Below are 21,756 nucleotides of genomic sequence, written 5' to 3' on the forward strand. Positions count from 1 at the left end.
AAATGCATTGTTGGATTTTTGCCGCTTGGCTAACATCTCTACGTGGCACAACACCAAAGCGAGGAGCGCGACTGGCTACAGGGATGACAATGGCGACTATCACGCTATGTACCGCTACGGTATAGGGTAACGTGATTGTTTTATTTGTTTATTTTTAAAAAAAGAAAATCTACTGATTGATGGCCCATCATTTGAAAATGTTTTTCTTTGTCCACTACAGGAAAGCCATCAGTCTTTATTGCCCGCCCGATGTCACCCATCTCAGGTGCTGCGGAAAGGTCTATGATCTTGCACGCTTGAAAACTCACGTGTCGCACTGCCATGAAGCCAATGGCCAAAGCAACCGAACCGAGCCATCCATCTCGCCCGTCCAGATGATCTAACTTATCTCAGTTTTTCTCATCATGTTCTGCATCCGTTGATCGACTTTCACTAAGTGACATATCCCTCAATCCGTAGTACAGTTACGGTTATTTCTGTTACATTTCTATGGCCGAAGCATCAAACATTCAACCAAATACTCAGGTGTGAATTGTGATGGAACGTTTTGGTTTTCAAGTTTTTATACAATAATCAAGACATCAAGTAAAATGTTAGAAATAATACACGTTTCCAAGAGACTCGTGGTGAATTCGGCTTGTTGTTTCACCATTGAAATAACAATCCTAATTTTAGCTTTAGCGAAGTAAACGTTTAGATAAGGTCTTGTTATTGACTAGGACGCCACACCCTGGAAGAACAGGTCATGATTATTTTGATCATCCGGTTTGAGAAGGACACAAGTTTCTCTTTCCTCCATTATTTTTTTTTTCTTTGTTTTTAAATTTCGTTTTCAAATCGATTTTCGTCACAACGGAATGATCCAGTTGAAATGTTGTTTATGTCCGTTTTATTCAAGTCAGTTCATTACTTGGAACTAGTCAAAATGGACTGCTGCGACTTTAAGACGTCCTTCAGCATTTGTTTTTGTGTTTCATTTAGTGCGTGTAACAAAATCAAAAATTTTCAGTTTTGTGTTAATTTGATCAAAAGGGTGAACAAAAGAGGAGACAAATGAAAAAGAAAACGCAAGAATTGGGCATGCCGTTCAATAATGTCATTCAAAAGGGGAGCACAACCCGGTATTATTGTTGTGCTCTTTTTTCTGTTTCACGTTTTAAAACGAGTGGCTCATTCACCTTTTTGCTTATGTCAACATAACTTTCGCCTCTTTCTAGAGCAAATTTTTCCAAAATTCCACGCCTCAAATTTGCATTGTTTTTCAGTCACGATTATTTGGTCAATATTTTCCAGTGTACAAATTGGTGGTTATTTTTCCTCCATAAGACTGATCGTTCTATATCCTCCCTTTACTTAACTGGTTAGGTCATTTCTTTTGTTTCTTGTTTATTTCTTGTGAAAAAAACACAGAATGAAAACAAAAAATTTTTATCTTTAGAAGGTCGTCATCGAGTTCCAGTCTTTTTTAGTCGATGACGTTATCTTTTGTTTTTCTTTTCTCTTCGTCACTTCAGCGTCATTCCCACCAACCCCTCCTTTTTTCCATTTCTTGTTTGGGCAGGTTCGGTTTACCAGAAGACAAAAGAGTAGAAGCGATTCTTTACGATCAATCTTCTCTCCTCCTATAATTGATTGTAATTAATCACCAGCTGGAACTAATGAGAACTTCATCTTCAATCTTTACTAGCAGTGGGATGTTTGAAATAGTGTATATTTTGAAACTTTCATTTGTGGTTGTTCTGGCTGTTGCCCTAGCAAATAGAGAAATAATGATTTTAAAATATCCCATCCAACAGCTGTTTTAGTGCTTTATGACTCGCAACAATAACCATTGTCCATTGAGGAAAAAGAGTCACACCCAGTGGCAATAATGTACTAAACAGTAAGTGCTGCTGGCGACCATCCATCGTCCAGTCTGCCGGGATTAGCCTGACTGAACAACGCATGGTGCATTCGTCATGAATACCAAATGACTATGTAAAGTATGGAGACATACACTATCAAACCCTTTCTACAATAACAACAACAAAAATAACAAATGCGGGGGATACGCTGTAAATAACCACCTCATTTAGTGATTCATCACACGCGACGACGTTGTTGGCGAGAGATCGAAAATACAACGATTTGGCTCATACGTACCTTGTCCGTTGCATAGTGGTGATATCTGTTGTAGGTTTCCCTCAAGTTTCTTCCTCTGTTTGATGATGCAGGTGCATAATGAGTGACGTATCCGGTAGTTCAACGGGAATTCGAAAAGGAAGAACAAATGCCACCGGGGAATCCTTACAGGAGAAACAAGGATGTACCTGCTCATTACTGGTGCTTCAGTTGTCAATTTCCACGTCCATTAAGTATTAGAGTAATTTATATATACAAAATATGTCGGTTGAAATGGGAAACTGTTTAACGCGAAGTAGTGGGTCAAGTTACAGGCATAGTCTGAGAGACCATAAATGTAGTATTACGCTATTTCTAACAGGGTAGTTACCACTTTAGTCTCCTCCTACCATAGTACGGGACTACTCCCATCCAATGGATGTGATGATAAACGTTAAAGGTGACTTTCCAAGTTCTTTGATGCGGTTATTCACCGTGATGCCGCCGGGCGTTTCCATGAAGATTTTTCCAAAAAGCCAAGGTTTTTAATCTAAAAAGTCACGATCATGAGAGACTTTTGACTCGAACTCGTCTTCACAGTTCCCCTCTATTTAATTTTTTTTTCCCTTGTCGAAGTAGAATGTATTTCTTGTTTTTCTATTGAAAGAAAAGGAAGGAACTAAAAACATCGTGGGAACGACGTCTTACAGCACGGAACAGCTGAGAGCATTTCCCCCCCTCTCAGTTTGGTGTGGGTGGGAAATGAAAAAGGCAAGACCAGTGAAGAGAAAGAAAGGAGTGTGGATGATATTGACGATAGAAGGAAATGGGCCCCCCAAAAAAAAGCTCGGTGCGGGCCGTCACCGCTTTGTGCTGCCTGTCGCTGGCTACCACTGCACACTAGTCCGAGTTCTTCTGAAGAACAGCCCAACAAGTTCAGTTCAGTCCATTCTCGCTCGCCTTGGTTACCGCCGGGAGAGAATTCCGGCGTTCATACACACACACACACACATACTGGACTGGCTGTAGAAGTTCGATCTAGTTTCACTACAGCTGTCATTCCAGTACAGTTGCCTTTGACCATTTGACAATCTTTCTTCAGCGATTCTCCGTAAACACGTCATTTTTCAGGTAGAATGACATTTTTCAATCAATATGTCTTCGATGTTTCGGCTTATTTTTTGACAGCTGGCCTATTGCTATTCTCTCTCCTTGGGCCATATGTGCCGAATTGGTAAACATGTCACGCCCCACGCATTCATACACTCTCAATTTGGCCATCCCCCAGGTGGTGAACAAGTTTCACTCCTCAAATGTTATTTAAACTCCTCTTCAGATTTGGACATTCCTTACTTTCTTTTGCAACTAAATGTTCAAATTAAATTCTTCAGTTAATGCAACAGTTGGCATCATCTAACAGTTATGTCAGTGAATTCTTTCTATTGTGGTCATCTTGAGTGTGTTGAGTTTCTGCCCTATTACGTTGGACAGTATTTGACCTACACACCCATTGCTTCATCATGTTGACGGAATCTCAAATCTCTGTGAAGTGTTCCAATTACATACTTGAATTTAAACTCTTTATGTTTTACTAGACCAATCGGAAATTTTTTCGAAATTTCAACAAAATACAATGAATGGGACAATGACCAAAGAAAACAGCTTTGTCAAGAATAGGGCCAAGCTGTTTTCATGCAAGAGCGAAGAGGAACCCCAGAATGAAATGAAAAGTAATAAGAAAACACCATCGTACGTCAGCCTATCATGTGCCGTATCTGGTTACAGCGGTCTTAATCGATATGATTCAAGAATCCGTTCTAGAGATAATAGTCGGGACGGTAACAGGTTGCCACTCTGCTTGACAAAAAGTCGCGACTCGAGCCCCACTCGATCTAGTAGGCACGATTTCAAGACTAGGAAATCTTCAGGAGGACTCCTCTTAACAGACATCACAGCCATGGCTGCAACCCCAATCGAGTATCAGCAGCAACAGCAACAGAATCAACAGTGGAATGGCAGGTCTAAAAGTGTTGATCGAGGTTACTTAAGACAAAACTTCCTCAATGGATACCTCCAGTACAAGCCACCAACAGTTCCATCACCGAGTATTACAACCGCAGCAGCTAACAACGAAGAAAGAGGAAGAGTGCGTATCAGAAGCTCGACTGTTCCTCATCAAGGAACTCAACCAGATTCCAAATCCGTGATACAGCAGAGAATTGAGCGCCTGTATGGGCCAGCTGCTCTAGCCGGTGGCTTCTTTCTCGTCAAGTCACCTTTAAAAACGCCTAAGGAACCATTAAAAAGGTAATATGCTTGATATTCCGTTCAGTTATTTTATTTTACAACATTAGCTAACCTTTCTTTTGCTTCACCCCTATCATAGTATTCCACTTCATAACAATAATAACACACAGGAGACCACAGACGGCTGCGCGACACCACCCGTTTTTCGTCACCTCAACGCCGAATTCCGGCAACAGCTTAAACTCAAGGACAAACGGTCACCGGAGTCAACGAAAACGGTGGTCGCCACAGTCGAGTTGACAACAATAGCAAGTAATAATGATAGCCAGGTTACTCGGGAATCGGTTGAAACAAACGGGGAAACCACTCCAATAGACGATGGGCACAAGTTTCTCAAGGTAATAAAACAAGAAAAAGTTATGCTTTTCAAGTTCTTATAGTGCATAACTTTTTACATGCCGCTTTCTTCTTCTAGATTTTAGATGACGAGAAAACTCGCATCCAAATTGTGATAGCCAAAAACGAACTCTATTTGCTTGAATCACACGTCGAGTCTTCAGAGGAATTGACTGGCAAAGTCAGGGCTGCTGTTGGTAAAGCCAAATTGCTATTGTGTCAAAAATTTGAGCAATTTGCTGGACTTTGTCGCAAAAACTTGGTATGTACTGGGTTTTATGTATATCCATTGTTGTGTTTCCTTAACAAATTTGATATTTTTAATAGACTCAAAGCCCCGATGAGCCATTTCCGACAACAGGCCAAGATTTGGCAGGATTTTGGGATATGGTGACTATCCAAGTGGAACACATCAATTCATTATTTGCAGAAATAAAACAACTGAGAGACAATAATTGGGTATTATAATTACCAAAACGAAAATTGGTTTTTAGTATGGAGTATGGCTTTTGTGCAGGTTATACCAGAGCAGCCAACTGTAACACCTATTACCAAACCATCGAAGTCCAAGAACAAAAACATCACGAATTCGTCAGGTCCCGCTAGATCTGCCAAGGCCCAGGAAGCCGCCAAATTAAGAGAAGAGGCCCGAAGAAAGATGATGGAAGAAAGACGAAAGCTTGCAAAAGCTAAAAAGAATGATGAATGGGGTAAACGAACTTGTTAAATTGTCCAACCAGAGGACTTTAACAAATGATTTACATTATTTTTCTTTTCATTTCAGTAATCGATGAAAAGTCAGAGACAATCGACTTTTCCCATAGCCAACCAATGAATGAAGAAATGGTCGTGTGATTTCGACACGGCTCAACTCGTGGGGTTGTAATATAATTATGGCTACTTGATCACCATGAGATCCTAACAGAACATTCGGTACTAAAAATGATTTTTTTAAAGAAACACATCGTTGTATCATAATTTGTAATAACAACCTTCCAGTATTGTGTCCGTTAAATGAACCCAGCGTCATCGCTGATTTTCATTGAACAAATGCTATGCTTTTTTACGTGTGCTGGTGATAGAATGTGTATGGGTGAATTCCCGAAGAGAGCGTTCTTTGATTTATGTTTCTTATCACAATATGCAAACAAGAATTCCGCTCTGTATTGAAAATGTTGTAAGCTCTTTGAATATAATTTTATATTTTCATTTCCAAGTGCAACTAGAAAACGTGCTCATAACAACTCGGATATAATATACAATTCTTTTAATTTTCAAAAAGCGCATTGCACACAAGTTCAAAATGTTTCCGTTTAGTGTTGTAACAATATCGTAGTCGTCTGCTTGTTGTATTTTCATTTTCAGGTCGCGGGTAACCACTCTACTCTACGATTTCTAACCGGTGGTTCACGTGTCGGAGTCACATCACTAAGAGTTAAAATGCAACTGCCGTCACTCACAGTGGTTGCGAGTGGTATATTTATTGCTTATATTGCACATTCTGTATGGACCATAGGAAGTTTATATTTTCCACCAAAATGTGCTGAGAAAAAAAACTGTGTGTTTCCTTATTTGAAAAACCAGCATTCCCTACAGGTAATGTAGTGGCAGAGATTCTTAATATAATTAATTGTTCTTTTATGCTGATACATAACTTGATCTTGTCATGCAGATGCTTCTGTTTGTCACACCGACTGAAAGGTTTTCTTACGCAGACACAGTTTTAGTTGACCAGTTTGATATTAAACCTGACATTACTCTGACAAAAACAATTAACATTCCGCTACCATATAAAACAAGAAGAAATGGAACTCTTTTTTTTCATGCCTTTCTGGCAAAAAAATCACAGCAGTGGAACTCAGATGAATGGACTCAGGCATTACAGGACCCTACCACAAGCTATGCTGCAACAGTCATTTCTGTCTATCAAACACCTGTTCAAGAATCATTCAATTTGATTAGAGATAAAGAATATGTAGGTATTCTGTTTTTCAATTTTTAGAATCATTTATTTAAACAATGTTTGTTAAACAGCTTGAAAAAGAGAAAAAAGAAAAACCAGTGACCCACATCTATTCCAAGTTAGTTTTGAATATATTGGATCACAAAGATTCTTTACCCAAAAAAGAAATACCTCCTGATATTGCTCAAGTTCTAAGGTATGTATCGCAATGTACAATCCTAGACACACTCATTCCTTTTTGCTTCTTTTTGCAGTTATTCACCCAAAGGCGAATACTTACCTGTTGTTTACATCGACTTGCTTGGTTGTCGCCTAGCGGATCTCGTCCCCGTCAACCAAACCATGAAAGACTTTCCAGTGGAATTGGTTTATTCACCAATCTCATTTGGCAAACTACGACTTTGGATGCAGTTTAGCGCTGCCATGCACACCCTTCGCCAGATGGGCTTCACCGAAAAGGATATAGATGAACTTAAAGGGATTTTCGCTGATACAAACATCGTTCTACTCTGTGTCACTTTTATCGTTGCTGCGCTTCACGTATGTCACGACAAAAGCTTATCCTTATCAAGTTTTTATGCATTAACTAACATTCTTTTCATAGATGCTGTTTGACTTTTTGGCTTTCAAAAACGACATTTACTTTTGGCGTGATAGGGAAAATATGGTTGGTCTGTCATCGCGCACCTTGCTTTGGAGGGCTTTTAGTCAGTTTGTCATATTTTTGTATTTGGTCGACGAGAACACCAGTCTTCTGGTTGTTATTCCAGCTGCCATCGGAACTCTGATTGAGGTATTGTCGTTTAATTTCTTAATAATATTTGCATTTCCATTGTAACTAAAAGTTCTTCTTTAACAAATATTTCCGAATAACTGTTGCGAAGGTTTGGAAGGTAACCAAGGCTTATAGGATAACCCTTGAATGGATAAATGGAGTTCCCCGACTTAACTTTGGCCAGTCGGCGAATCAGGAAGAAGCCGAAACAGAGCAATACGATTCACTGAGTATGAAATACTTGTCTTATGTGCTTTACCCTCTTTGTGTAGGTGGTGCTATCTATTCTCTCTTTTACACGTCTCACCGAAGGTAAGTTTTTTCTTTTCATAACATAAGAATGTTCATAAAAAAGAAATTGAACCTAATCTGAACATTCTCCTTTTATAATATTGACGAGCAGTTGGTATTCTTGGGGATTGCAAAGCATGGTGAATGGTGTCTACGCGTTCGGGTTCCTTTTTATGCTGCCACAACTATTTGTGAATTATAAGCTCAAATCAGTTGCCCACTTGCCCTGGCGAGCTTTTATGTACAAGGTATAAACAACGACAGTTCTCGGTCTTCCCTAGTTCTAACGATAATCATATTTTTTACTCAGGCATTTAACACATTCATCGATGATATTTTTGCTTTCATCATTACCATGCCAACTGCTCATCGAGTGGCATGCTTCCGGGATGACGCAGTCTTTCTGATTTACCTGTACCAGAGATGGTAAAAGATTTAGAAATGTTCAGTCTTTTCGCAAACAATAACGACGAATTTTTTCATTCAACCTTATTGTGTTGTACAGGCTGTATCCTGTCGATAAGAAACGAATGAATGAATTTGGTGCTACCGGTGAAGAAAATCAGCAAATAACTGAAGAAGACAAAAAAGACAAATGAATGGTCAATAGCGGTTGCCAGCACCTAGGTTGTATTCTACATAAAGAGGTGGTAAATCGATTAATACATTCATGTTGTTATATTTTCCCCTTTAATTTGACGAATTTTTTTAGTTAAACATTTATAGATTTAATCCTTTCGTTTTCGTGGGATATCGATGGAACGTGTTGTAACGTTTCACCGTATCGGTTTTCAGTTAAACTCTGATTAGTTCACCATTCCAGATTAGTTCTCCAGACTAGTAAACCGATTCCAGTAGTGTTCTCATATCTGTTCCATCTGTTCCAAGGATAGCGGCTTTGTAAGGTGGACCACTGCCGTAAAGGCATTCTGCTGTCACAGTGATCTCCATTTGTTCGCAGTCAATCATGGCTAGAGCATTTTTTATCGGTAAAACAAAAAACGGATCTTCGACGATGGAGCTCACATGCTCGAAATTCTCGGTACGATTAATTCGATACCGTAGAATCTCTCCCTTGGTAGGAGCTAAGAAAGTAACGATCTGGTTTGAATCCTCATCCCATTTGATGTTGACTGAACGCGGAATTCCGGGCAACTCGTAATTCTTTCTGGCTATTATTCCATTTTCATAGACAAACACGGACGATCCGGAAGCACACTCTTCGTCATGAACTTCAAGGACTGTCATGGCAAAAACAATTCCCTGATCGTTTATGTTTGCTTTGACGAATTCGATGTAGTCTGACATTTCTTCTTCAATGTGCGCAACAACCTTGTGGTCCCTATACCATTTCTGTTCTTTGTCTACGGTAGGTGAATTTCCTGCAGTATCACTTAAATCAAGCCTTGTTTCAGTGAGCTGGAGGAAATATTCCGGGGATGCCATTGACGTGAGCACAAAGTGAATAGCATGACGAATGGATGGAGGCATCATGTGTTCATGGATTTTTTTCTTGGTAGGGAAAATAAGAATCCTGTCTTTATATCCTGCCAACTGCTGAAAGGTAATTCCGAATGGAAATCTTTTCGCCATGCAATGCTTTTCATCCAACAGCTGAACGGTAAGTTTATCTTGAAATCTTTTCGCCATGCAAAGCTCTTTGTGTTTTTCTCCTAGCCATGAGCTAATGCGATTGGGATGGAAGAAGAATTGTTCATCACGAGTGCGGTCCAGAAATTGCTGTAGGAAGGCAACATCATGCTCGCCGCTTCGAATTTTGACAAGTACCTCTTTGAAGTTTCAACAATAAGTCGGTCCGGAACGAGGTAAATCGTTCACGAAAACGTTCAAGTTTCTTGCGAAACGGACGAATTTTACTACCCAGTGAATCGCCAAGTAAATCTTCAATTTTTTCTTCTATTTCTTCATAGGCTTCCAATAAACGAACGCACTGGGACGCCAGGATATCATTGATTTGATTTTTAAGAAAAGGAGCATCCTCGGCTCCCGGTAGCTTCACGAGGGGATAGAGCGTGACGATACAAGGTAAGCCAAGCGGTTCATTTCCAACTGCAGTGTCTTTCGTTATCGATTGAGATAAGACGTGATTAAATCGTCCTGCAAACTTGATGGCCTCTTTGTAGGTGGTCGGAGTGTTAAAATCTGGTGGAATTTTGAAATCACCTTCAAATTGACATTCGATACCTGTATCGTTGTCAATGTCAAGATCCACGCTCCCACCGTCACCTTGGCCTGCCACTGAACCACCTAACACTTTGATAAGAACATTTCCACAGAGTTCTAGCTTGCCCTTAGTTGATTTCTTGTCTTCTCTTTGGTTGATCCGTTTTCGAAAGGTAAAGGTGGCGTTAGCCCCGTATTGTATTTGTGTTACGACATGTGTCGCTAAATTATTTGCTCCACTTTTAGCAAGAGCAAGGTGAGTGATTTTGTCTTTTCCCAGATGGTCCATAGTGAGTGACTTGACCAGAGTGCCGTGATGACATCGAACGTGAATGCTTGATTCGCGGTGAGTGTTCTTTTTTTCATTTAGGAAACTGGCTGATCCAGTAAGTTTAATCAAGCCAAAAATAATACTCAACTGAAGTGAGCCATTTAGTTCCAGTTTTTCCAGTTTTTCACTCAGTTTATCTGACGCAACTAGGACATAACTTGTACGGTTTTGACGGGTTACATTCAAGTGAGGTGACGCCAATTCGGGTTTATTCCATAGTGAAAAGCCTTAGAAAAGAATAGACAAGTTAGTGAAGTAAACTTAAAAGTGGAAGTTTAGATGCTGGATGTCCTTCCACCAAACATAAAGCAAAGTTTTATTCTTACCTGGCAAGAGCTGATCATTGCGGCTGTCATACAAACCTCCCAACTCAAAATTCCTGCCTAAAGCAGGTATTACTAATATTTGACAACCAACGTCAAGGGACATTGCTCCAGCTGCACTGAGAGATCAGTTGTACCTGTACTATTTCAGATGATCAGGCAAGATTTTTTCCTTTCTTTTTTTTGGCTACTGGCAACTGTACTAGCTGAAACAAAAAATACTGTGGGTTAGATAGGAAAAACATGGCTACCTAGTTATCGCGACAAAAATTGTGAAATCAACGCTATCAGAGCTGATTTTTTCCTAATCAAGTTATGCTTTAATCTTGTTGGACAACTACTTTGAAAATATTGTAACAATGAGGTACACTTTGAGTAGTAGAAACTTATAGGTAATTGTTTGTTTCTTTTTTAAAAAAGGGTTCATTATTTCTAGGGCAAATTGTAGGCTACTAGTTTCCAAACTTGAGTCATTAAATATTCAACTAACTGAAATGTTGTAATCCAGTAGGTGTAATTGGAAACAGGTCTATTTCAATATGCAATTCAAAAAAAGGAAGAAAACCCAAACATGTCAATTTCTCCCGATCATAGTATGTTACATAATTTGCAGAATGAAGGTAACAACCAAAACAAGTTCCAGCATAGCCTTGGATGGGACGGACTACACGTAGGAGCAAAGGGTAAGGTACTACTATCTTTCTTTTGACATACGCAATCGTGACGCCGTCATGACGATTTGTCTCCGCTTTTTATTTCTTGAATTTAGATTTACGTAAGTTACCAACAACTAATGGCCTCATGTACGCAAACAAAAATCGACCAACGACGAATGGTACTGAATTGATTCGAGAGTGTTCCAACTGGATCTGTGATAGCGAATGTCATCATATCATTTAAAATATCATCATCCCAGTTTATCTCGAAAATTCAATAACTTTTAAAATACTACAACAGCGAAACAAAGTTATTAAGGGGACATGTAAGGAAGGTTCTCGCATTTAGCCTAGCCTATTATACTAATGTTGACACTTTGAATACGAATTATGTCAGCTTACTCAACATTTTTAATAGGAAAGGTACTAGGAAACCGGTTAAAAGCTCAGCACCCTTAAAACGGAGGAAAATCAGAACAAGACAAAAAAAAATTTCTCCTTTTAAAAATTAATAATATTTAGAAAACGGAAACCCATAACTCGAAAGTAGTTCCCATTTGAAAGTCACTCAGTAATGTCCCCGAAACTAGTTTCCATTCGGAAGTCACTCAATGATCTACATATACGAGTGCCGGAATCACATCTGTCCACACAACCGATCATAAGGCTGCCACGATGACTTGTGTCGAATTTCTGTGGCTAACATATTTAACTCTTTTTATTAATTTACTTAAGTTTGCAACGGCCAATGGCCTCATCTACGAAAATGGGAATCGAGAAAATGATGAGATATACTGGATTGATTCGAGTGTTCCAACTGGATGCGCGACAGCGAATATCAGCGAGAATTGTCTGCAACACACGCAGGAATATCTCGAAGCTCTTCGCAGTCGTCAATCGTGGGCAGTAAAAAGTAAGTTGGAAGGAGAAGCCTCAAGCTTTAATAGATCGATAACAAAGTTTATTGTGTGGTGCTAATGTTATTTCAATGTAGTGTACGAATCATCCGGAAGACTGGTAGAACACCTGCTCTATATTGACGGGAGCGAAAACGTGCACTTCGAGTCCGGATTGTTTGACGATTGTGTCTCTGTCCGTTCGGATGCAATCGCGTTTCAAGGGCAGTACTGCACCGTGTTTTTCGGCCTGAAACCGGTGACCAACGAGCAAAGTGTCGACGACCACGAAACAACCTCGAGTGATGACTATTGGACATCGAAAGAAAACATTTATGATAATCAAAAGCCAGCAGTGAGTTTTTGCCTCCCGTCGAGTTGCACAGCCAAGGATTTGCGCTCAGCAATCAGCCAACGAGTTGGATATCGCGTCATCAAAGGTGAAAATTTCTCGATCACCGTGTTGGCGAGCGAAAATAATTGTTACACGCAAGAGAAAATCAACATCAATAGTACGACATTCGATACATTCACGCGCGTCGTTTTGTAAGTCAAAATCAGTTTTTTCCTGTTTAAATAGCTCGATGACTTAGATATTTATCCATTTAAATGTTTTGAACCTTTTCAGGTCGGCATTCTGTCTTTTAGCCTTCATTGTCCTATCAGCAACAGTTCACGATGTGTGGACAACAAATGAAGTTGACAAATGATTCTCCCCCGAAATTATTTGCACTTCAGTTGCTACATTGTTTCTCTTCCCAAAGGAACTGCAAAACACTGTTGTCCACCAGCGAGGATGCAAAAAGCAGTTTATCTTGTTTGCACGGAATTCGAGTCTTGGGTTCATTCTGGCTTGTGTTACTCCATTTCGCCGGAATGGGCACAGTCGTTCGGCAGATCTACAACAAGCCAATGGCTTTGAAGGTAACTTTTTAACTAGTTTTCTCGTTACTCTTTCTTTTAGGTGGTGGTCATAGAGTGGAGCGAAAACTTCTTTAAATTTTGCATTGAAAAGAGTCAACATTTTTCTGTAGTCGGCATTTCGATGGGAAACTCAGTTCTTAGCCCATGGCACCTTCGCAGTAGACACTTTCTTCTTATTAAGTGGACTTTTAGTTGCATTTGGGCAAATGCGCCATTTGGACCAGTCCAATGGATTCTTCAACATCAAGCGATTCTACATCCGTAGATATTTAAGGTATTCAAACTGTATTAATGAATTAAGCATCAAATAACCTTATGTATTATTATTGAAGGCTAACTCCAGCATATGTATTCGTTTTAATGTTCATCATTACCTTCTTCCCGCTTGTTGGAACGGGACCTGACTGGAACTTCGTGCAACGCATTAGTCAAAGTGTTCGTAGCAATTGGTATTCTCACCTCCTGTACATCAACAACTACGTCTTTCCTAGTCGATTTACCAGCCCTGATTATGGGTTTGGAGAGACGTGGTACCTTGCCTGCGACATGCAAATGTTCTGGTTAAGCCCATTGTTCATTTATCCAATTTGGCGTTGGAAAAAGGCCGGAATAATTTGGACGACAATCAGCTTGTTTTCCCTTTTGGGAATCTCGCTTAATGTATTCATCTTGTATGATCTACCCGCCACAATTCAATTGACTAGAAAGTAAGTAAATAGTTGTGTAGCACTGTTAAAGAGAAAATGAAAGTCTGTAATTAAACTTCTTCGTTGCCTGGCATTTAGATCGGAAATTCTCAAGTTGGACGAGTTCGCGAATAAGCATTACTTGGAAACATTTGCTAGGATGCCTCCGTACATAATAGGAATTCTCCTCGGGTGGCTGCTTCATAAAACTAGGAATAAGAAGATTCACATCAATAAAGTACGATCCGCTGTTGATTTGTAGAACTAAACAGAGTCTAACGGATCCATTGATTCAAAGTGTCTGCTAGTTGGAGGCTGGATATTGGCCACATTGTTCGGATTAGTCGCCATCTATGGAATGTTTCCGTACGTGGATGAAAAAGAAGTTCCAGTCATAAATCCATTTGTTCGAGTCTCTTATGGAGTTCTTCACCATTCGGTTTGGGCGATTGCGGTTGGTTGGGTTATCTTCGTCCTGTACCCACGGATACGGAGGTAGACTACGTATTCATTATTTTGTGTTAGAAACTTGTGTAACTCATTTCAATTTGGGCGTCAGGTTTCATCAATCGTTTTCTATCGTGGAAACTGTTTCTTCCGTTTAGTCGATTAAGTTATGGGGTCTATCTGACTAATCTTAACTTAATTCTTTTATACGGAGCTAACACGCGGAAACCGTTGTACGTAAGTGACATGTATATCATTACGACATATTTCGGTATTCTGGTGTCCGCATTTGCTATGGCATTCTTTATCTTCATCTTTGTTGAAATGCCATTCCAAAATTTGGACCGACTTCTGTTCTCGGAAAACACAAAAGATCTTAAAACTAAAGTAAGTGAATTTCTCCCCATTTCGCTGTAGAAGATGAACGGGCAATAACATATCATTTTTATTTTAGAAAACATAAAGATGTAACCGATCTGCTGACCAAAGAAGCGGAATAAATGGGGAATCGGTAATAAAACTATTTTACAAAACAAATTTGCCTATCAACCTGACTGAAATTTGGATGAGATTCTCATAGATGGAGTTTGATATTATTATTCGTTGGAGAGAACAGAAAAATGTCTTCCGAAGTGAAACCCATCTATGCAAGAATATTAATCTTCGTAAAACGTAGAGTTTAAGTTTAACCATAGTCTTCTGTTTTTGTAAAAAGAGAAGGCACAAACTATTGTTATTAGAACAAAGGTGGCATACGAAGGATACAAATGCTACAATAGACCGAATCCGAAAATGTCTCTCGATAGGAGAAGAATTTGCTTGTGCTACGCCAGATTTATGCAATGATAACTAACGGGTAAACAACTTTTCTGGCTAACATCGTGATGTGGGCGGGAACAAAACAGGTGATCAGATCAGGAACCAGTTTATTGTAAACAGGTTTTCTGCTATGCAAATGACCTACATACAGGTTGGAAGGCACAAAGATACTGCAGTTTCAACATTTAGAATTCGTTTCGTTGTCATGTCGAGTAGTCGGCCGCTTTTTGTCTGTTTAGTTGTGTTTTCCATTTTCTCCAATGGATTCATAGTCAGTGGTCTTACATTTCCTCCAATTGGTGAAAATGGAAATCAAGGAATTGGTGACTGGTGGATTTATTCGAGTGTTCCTACCGCATTAGCAACTTCTAAAGTCAGTGAGACATGCATCCAGCATTCACGGGAGTACCTGGCGGCTCTTCGAGAACGCCAACCATGGGCAGTCAAGAGTAAGTGAAGTGGCAAACTGTAGCTGCTTTTCAATTTAATTGGCCATTGTGATTGATAATTGTTAATTATTTGATGCAGTGTACGAATCGTCTGGCAGAATGGTGGAAAACTTGATTTACATTGAAGGAAATAGCGACGTTCATCATGAGACGGGATTGTTTGATGGATGTGTTTCCGTACGACCGGATGGAATCCCATTCCAAGGGCAATATTGCACCGTCTTTTTCGGATTGAAACAAGTCGATTCTGATGGCAATGTTGAGAATTGGAAAGAAGAGGAACCAATCGAAAGCTCGTCAAATTTTATAAAACCCAGCATCGGTTTCTGTCTTCCATCGACATGCAGTGCGCGAGACTTACGTTCTGCAGTTGCTCAGCAAGTCGGATACCGTGCCAGCAACGGTAAAAATTTCTCAATCGTGGCCATCTCTAGCGAAGACTACTGTTATACCCAGGAGAAAATTCTTGCAAATGGCACAGTCGACAAGCTGGCGCTCATCGTTCTGTAAGTTTAGTATTCAGCAGTGTTACAGTTTCGAGAAACTGGACTCTTCTTTTTCAACTTCACTTGCAGGTCGGTGTTTTGCCTTTTGGGCATTGCTGTCACAGTGGCAACAGTTCACCATACATGGATAAACAATGATTGTGACGATTCAAAAAAGCCAATGGCCATTCAGTTGCTTCATTGTTTCTCGGCTAAAAGGAATTGCGAAACGTTGTTGGCGATTCAAGAAGATGCCAAGGACAGCTTATCTTGCGTGCATGGAATTCGAGTTCTTACCATCTGCTGGATTGTACTAATGCATGTTGGTTCGGAATTCACCATCGAACGAATTTCTTACAACAAACAAACCGCTGTAAAGGTAATTTTGCCAATTAAAACTCAACCAATTAATCAGCGACATTCATTTGATCAAACTTTTGGAATTCATTCAGAATTCACAACGGTGGGAAGCACAAGGCCTCGCCAATGGTTTATTTGCAGTTGATTCATTTTTTTAATGAGTGGCCTTTTAGTTGCATTTACAAAAATGCGTCAATTGGACCAAAATAATGGATTCTTCAACATCAAGCGGTTTTATTTCCACCGATACATCAGGTAACAACATACTTTCTTTTCGATCCGTGTTCAACGAAACAGGCGTTTAATCGTGTTTTGTAATGACCAAGACTTACGCCCGTGTACGCAGCTGTGATTGCTTTTCTAGCGGCACTTTGGCCTCGCCTTGGAAGCGGCCCCGATTGGTATTTCTTGCAACGGATGAGCAAAGGTGTCCGTCAGAGATGGTGGACCAATATGCTGTACATAAACAATTACGTAGCCACAACGGAATTGAGCATGAGCAATCCCCTGATGGGCATGATTGAGTCTTGGTCACTTGCGTGCGACATGCAAATGTTTTGGATCAGTCCGCTCTTTATATATCCACTTTGGCGTTGGAAAAAGGCCGGTTTACTTTGGACTGTAGTTTGTTTGTTCGTTTTCCTGGGATACTCAACTGTCGTTTTTTTCGTCCACGATTTACCTATTTCTCTTACACCACTAGGAAGACCGTGAGTTAACATTTCAAACAGATAATGAATTCAAGCTGCTTACTGAATTGATTTCTTGCATGCTCACAAGGTCAGAAATATTGAGGATCGACGACTACGTACACAATCACTATTTGGAGACCTTTTGCCGGATTCCCACATATTTAATAGGAATTCTCCTCGGATGGATTCTCCACAACACCAAAAATAGAAAAGTTTACATGAATAAAGTATCGACTGATAAATGATGCTTCACAACTATCGGTAAATAACCATCGCATTCGTTCGAAAGTGTCAAGCAGTTACAGGTTGGATGATAGCTGCGCTGTTTGCGTTGGCAGTTATTTATGGAATGACTCCCTACCTGGACGAGACTACGGCCCCCGTAATTAATCCTTTCGTTCGAGTTTCGTATGGAGCTCTCCATCATTCGGCTTGGGCGATCGCCATTGGCTGGATCATATTCGCCTGCACTCATGGATATGGAGGTGTGTCTTTTTACTATTCAAGAGCAATTGTTTTTTTGCATTCAATGTCTCAATTATGTATCCCTTAGGTTTTATCAATCAATTTTTATCTTGGAAATTATTTCTCCCTATTAGCCGGTTGAGCTATGCTGCCTACCTAATCCATTACAATATAATAAAAGCATATGCGTCTCACCTGCGCAAGCCCTTTTATTTCACTGAATGTGTCTATGCCACGACGTATTTTGGCATTTTGGTTATCACCTTTGCAATAGCGTTTGTTCTTTCTGTGGTCGTGGAAATGCCTTTCCTCAATTTGGATAAATTTTTCTTCCCAATCAAGTCAAAGACTCGGCAAGGTATAAAGCATAGACTATGCACTCACTTATTAGCACAACACATGTTCTTAAAATATACACCAAAGACAATCTTCTTCCTTTAGGAAAGAAAAATACGTGAGGAGCATTTTGCCGGACACGTGGGCTGGACACCGTTTGCGTCCTCTATTTGATTCCCAACAGTCATGTATTGCCCCTGTCAGCCCCGTCAGAAGAAGAAGATGAAAATCCAACGAACAGAACAGAGAAATATTTTGGTATTGAAACCCACTAATAAAATTAATTTTATCGCAAACCTAAATGATTTAGTAAACTGAAGCTATCGTTCTATATGTAATTTTTCTCTAGCGGCTTTAATAAAATTCTAATGAGAATAAATCCACGTTCGTTGGTACGTAATGCAATTTGACCCACTTCTTAATAGACATCTCCTGTTCGCACTAGTTATTCATTTATTTTAGTCATATATACAAAATGTTTCTAAGTGTTAAAAGGTTGTCTTTCATTAACCAGAAAAAATAGCGCAAGAAAATATAAGACTGATGGCTCAATGGTTGCGCATTGGGCTGATACGACGAAAGCACAGGGTTCGATTCGCGAAAGAGTCAAGTAACTAAGTGATATCCTTAAATTACTATGTGGTTTAATTGCATTTTGGTAAGCACCTTGATAAGTTGTACGTAAAGTCCATTGGAATAGCTGAGCCATATTTCTAGGCCAGCATGTGCCCACTTGTAGAGGCGTATCTGGTCAGGGTAGCTGGGCCTTGTTTCCCAGACCACCACATGGCCACTCGAGTGGGGTAAATGGCAGGGATTAGAGTGGGTCGTCGTCGAGTTCCCATGGACTGCTGAATTGGGTTCCGCAGAACACCACGCGGCTACTTGGAGTGGCGATACGTGGGCAGGGATCTGAGGTATACGTCGTCAATTTCCCAGACTATCGCCCGTCTGTTGAGCCATGACTGGCCCCTGTATCCCCAAATGGACAGTTGAAGAATATTTCAAATGTTTACGTAGATTTTGCCTTATGAATAAAGAAATAAAGTTATATATTATATCAGTTGTAGCTCAGTGGTAGAGTGGCGGCAAGATGTGTCAAAGGTCTAGGGTTCAACTCCTGCACAGACGAGATGATACATTTTATTGGATTTTTGGTTTTTTTGTGGAAATATGGAAAATTTTGCCGTGGAGGAAAAAATATTTGCCAGAAAAAAATTACATAAAAAAAAAAAAAAATTACATAAAAAAAAAAAAAATCCGGAAAATTAACGGGCAAAATAAAAAAAAATTCCAGAAAATTACCAGGCAAAATAACAAAATTCCTGAACAAAACAAAAAAAATTGCCTTGAAGGCTTATATAGCAAAAATCATTAGAGTTACAAATCAAATGTTTTTGCAAATGAAGTTCATTTCAATTTATTTTAATTAACACTACCACACAATTCTATAGAAGTTACAGACTTGTCAACGTAATGGAAGACAAGATCGGAATTTACATAGCAGAAACATGCTCCAAAGCATATCTAAATAAATACCGGAGAAACAAATCGGAGCAGTTAACCGTTATTTAGCATTAATTGGTTACCTAAATGCAGTCTACCAATTTTATCTGCTGATTAACACAAACAATACAACCCACTACGGAGTACGGACACATCACAAATCAAATAGAAACAGGACCACATGTAACACAAAATATCATATCAAATATTTTCTTTTGTTTTAAATACTACAATATGAGATAACAAAAGTACAGAGAAAACTTTGATCAACTCCAAGTCCCACCAACCATTTGTGACGAAACTTGCTTCTTCGGCTCCACTACCATTCAATCTAAATAAAAAACATATATCAGTACAAACATTTCTTGCTAATACACTTTATCTAAAGTCAATAAAATACCTTGACAATGGTGATTTTACCAAGACAAACTTCATTCCTAAAAGCTCAGCATGAGCATAGGTACCAGCACTGAGAACGAAATAATCACGCGTTGTTAATATACTCGATTCCATACGTTCTCTGCAGTTTGCTCCGCGTGTATTTTGAACACGTGAGGAGAACCTTCGTCAACGTACGAAATTACCCAATAAAATAATCCACAGGTAATGCGTCTGATATGGATATACACTTCAACAGGACAACCAAGCGCTGATCACGAACCAACTAAAATGGGAATAAAAGATTCCATTGTAATGTACATGATGTAAACAATTATTGAAATGCAAAATGTGTGATCAGGAACTCAAGAGACTTACAAAACCAGAAACACATTAATACAAAATATATGTACCATATTTCAGTTAAAGCTCCACAGCAGCCAGAAGTAAAACCATACAGTAAGAATGGTTACTAACTCTCAAACACTGCAAAAAAAAGAACTAATTCATGGATTGCCAGCTTAAAAAACATAACAATTGAATAAATTACCATCACAAAATTCAACCATCCAGTTACTGGCCATGGCATAACCAACGAATTGCATTGGGGACTCACAATATTGTTGCAATCAGCATCTGCAAAACAAAATCCCACACACCATCACCAGCAGAAAAGCTCCTTATAGTAACCTTAAATAAGATTATAGTTCAAAATACAACAGGTAAAACAGATGTGTATGGAAAGTTTGCTTTTTGTTATAGTTCAAACTTAGATGAAATAATCTTGTTTTTTGTTGGAATATTCCTTTTCTTGAAAACTAGTAAGTTACAAATGCTTAATGTTACCTTTGTCATGCAGGGATTTTAGCATACAACATGTTTTCAAAATAACTATTTTTCCGGACCATAGCTTCATATCAGAACCATGACTAGGAGAGCAGGTAGCAAAATATTTTTGATTGTGCAATGGAAGATCAACCCTAAAAATAAAAATTTTTGTTTTTCTTTTAACCCCAAAATACTATTAATGTTTAACAAACCCACCAACATCAATCCTCCAGGGAATTAAACTTCACAGACAGAAGGAAAGCAAACATCAGTCATCCTGCTAACTGGAGTTGTCCAAAGTATTGAATGAGAATAAAACAGATGTGTATGGAAAATTTGCTTCTCATTATAATCCCAACTTGAAATCACTCTTGTACCCTTTTTTTTAGTAATAATAAATTATCATATACTTCAAAACTAGTTAGTTAAGAAATGCTTAATATTACCTTTGTAATGCAGAATGCTGGGATTATAGCATAACCGCATGTTACCAGGATACTTCACCACAAACAATTTTCAACATGTTTTCAAAATCACTATTTTTCAAAAGCTTCATACCAGAACCATTACTAAGGGAGCACATGGTGACAAAATAGATTTGCTTGTGCAGTGGAAGATCAACCCTGGAAAATCAAAATCTTTTGGATTTCTTTTCTTTTAAACCCAAATTTACTATCAATGTTTAACAAACCCAAAATGGTTCATCCACCAGGGGATGTAACCTCATGGACAGAAGCGCAAGCAAGCAGCATTGGTTGGCCAAGGTTATCCACAATCATCCTACTAATGGAGTTATCAAAAGTATTGAATGAGACACGCAAAAATGAAATTTTTTCATAGATTATGTATATGCAGTTCATATTATAATTTAATGTAGACTGACATATTTGTACCAATCTCTGAGAAGTCCCTTACCATAAATTTACTTATTTCTGCTTCCAAAGTTCACAGTAAGGTTTTATTAATTTTGAGGAACAATACCCAACATAATTTTAAAAGTTCATAGATTGATCTAGCCAAATGAGATAAAGCAGCAGCAGTTAGAATTACACGATGAAAGACAGAAAATTCTACCAAGTGAATACTTACATGTTACAGCGACGAAATCCCGGACAAAAATGACGGTCCGATACGGTGGCAGTCCTGACCTAAGCTTTTCTCAATGCCCGACAGGCGGCGAGTACAAAATTTATTTTTCTACCACGCGATGGCATCGTTA

At 39.1% G+C, this 21,756-nt stretch overlaps 5 protein-coding genes and 2 long non-coding RNA genes across 10 annotated transcripts; 4 read left to right on the top strand and 3 right to left on the bottom strand.

Annotated features, from left to right (window-relative positions):
- Window positions 1-470: 470 nt before the first annotated feature.
- LOC123475510 lies at window positions 471-2,915 on the bottom strand. Its single transcript, XR_006650653.1, has 2 exons — window positions 2,492-2,915; window positions 471-2,285 (listed from the first exon to the last, which is right to left on the bottom strand). It is a non-coding gene; the product is annotated as an uncharacterized LOC123475510 (long non-coding RNA).
- On the top strand, window positions 2,225-5,952 carry LOC116928255. 2 transcript variants are annotated; one of them, XM_045178252.1, is made up of 7 exons: window positions 2,225-2,354; window positions 3,696-4,407; window positions 4,487-4,745; window positions 4,823-5,005; window positions 5,071-5,202; window positions 5,261-5,453; window positions 5,528-5,952. In XM_045178252.1, exons 1-7 carry the CDS (start codon window positions 2,270-2,272, stop codon window positions 5,596-5,598), a joined length of 1,635 nt encoding a protein of 544 aa, XP_045034187.1. In that variant the 5' UTR covers window positions 2,225-2,269; the 3' UTR covers window positions 5,599-5,952. The 2 variants fall into 2 exon arrangements, with proteins under 2 accessions (XP_045034187.1, XP_032791207.2); XM_032935316.2 differs by lacking the exon at window positions 2,225-2,354 and adding an exon at window positions 3,055-3,231.
- A 133-nt stretch (window positions 5,953-6,085) lies between these two features.
- On the top strand, window positions 6,086-8,453 carry LOC116928253 (cleft lip and palate transmembrane protein 1-like protein). The gene is made up of 9 exons (XM_032935312.2): window positions 6,086-6,339; window positions 6,416-6,718; window positions 6,778-6,902; window positions 6,961-7,246; window positions 7,311-7,499; window positions 7,591-7,793; window positions 7,885-8,020; window positions 8,083-8,198; window positions 8,278-8,453. Exons 1-9 carry the CDS (start codon window positions 6,184-6,186, stop codon window positions 8,369-8,371), a joined length of 1,608 nt encoding a protein of 535 aa, XP_032791203.1. The 5' UTR covers window positions 6,086-6,183; the 3' UTR covers window positions 8,372-8,453.
- On the bottom strand, window positions 8,386-10,756 carry LOC116928252 (neoverrucotoxin subunit alpha). Its single transcript, XM_032935311.2, is given in 3 exon segments — window positions 8,386-9,566; window positions 9,568-10,514; window positions 10,614-10,756. Coding segments are annotated over 3 exon segments (2,007 nt in total). The 5' UTR covers window positions 10,717-10,756; the 3' UTR covers window positions 8,386-8,609.
- A 110-nt stretch (window positions 10,757-10,866) lies between these two features.
- Window positions 10,867-15,014, top strand: LOC116928247 (nose resistant to fluoxetine protein 6). The gene is given in 15 exon segments (XM_032935303.2): window positions 10,867-11,002; window positions 11,119-11,298; window positions 11,380-11,385; window positions 12,002-12,179; window positions 12,261-12,708; window positions 12,791-12,860; window positions 12,862-13,086; window positions 13,197-13,360; window positions 13,419-13,793; window positions 13,872-14,010; window positions 14,071-14,244; window positions 14,246-14,267; window positions 14,332-14,606; window positions 14,674-14,730; window positions 14,800-15,014. Coding segments are annotated over 13 exon segments (2,202 nt in total). The 5' UTR covers window positions 10,867-11,002; window positions 11,119-11,181; the 3' UTR covers window positions 14,683-14,730; window positions 14,800-15,014.
- A 229-nt stretch (window positions 15,015-15,243) lies between these two features.
- On the top strand, window positions 15,244-18,204 carry LOC116934442 (nose resistant to fluoxetine protein 6). Its single transcript, XM_045177909.1, is given in 10 exon segments — window positions 15,244-15,487; window positions 15,567-15,993; window positions 16,063-16,351; window positions 16,425-16,482; window positions 16,485-16,587; window positions 16,659-17,042; window positions 17,113-17,251; window positions 17,314-17,509; window positions 17,578-17,847; window positions 17,931-18,204. Coding segments are annotated over 10 exon segments (2,127 nt in total). The 3' UTR covers window positions 17,948-18,204.
- A 1,311-nt stretch (window positions 18,205-19,515) lies between these two features.
- Window positions 19,516-21,695, bottom strand: LOC116928262. 3 transcript variants are annotated; one of them, XR_006650651.1, is made up of 9 exons: window positions 21,627-21,695; window positions 21,453-21,549; window positions 21,229-21,317; window positions 20,984-21,160; window positions 20,556-20,915; window positions 20,260-20,399; window positions 20,123-20,195; window positions 19,732-19,995; window positions 19,516-19,662 (listed from the first exon to the last, which is right to left on the bottom strand). It is a non-coding gene; the product is annotated as an uncharacterized LOC116928262 (long non-coding RNA). The 3 variants fall into 3 exon arrangements; XR_006650650.1 differs by having other exon boundaries at window positions 20,556-20,817; window positions 21,229-21,320; XR_006650649.1 differs by having other exon boundaries at window positions 21,229-21,320; window positions 21,627-21,694.
- Window positions 21,696-21,756: the final 61 nt, after the last annotated feature.

Source organism: Daphnia magna, linkage group LG8 (genome assembly GCF_020631705.1).
Source record: "Daphnia magna isolate NIES linkage group LG8, ASM2063170v1.1, whole genome shotgun sequence".
NCBI lineage: Eukaryota > Metazoa > Arthropoda > Branchiopoda > Diplostraca > Daphniidae > Daphnia > Daphnia magna.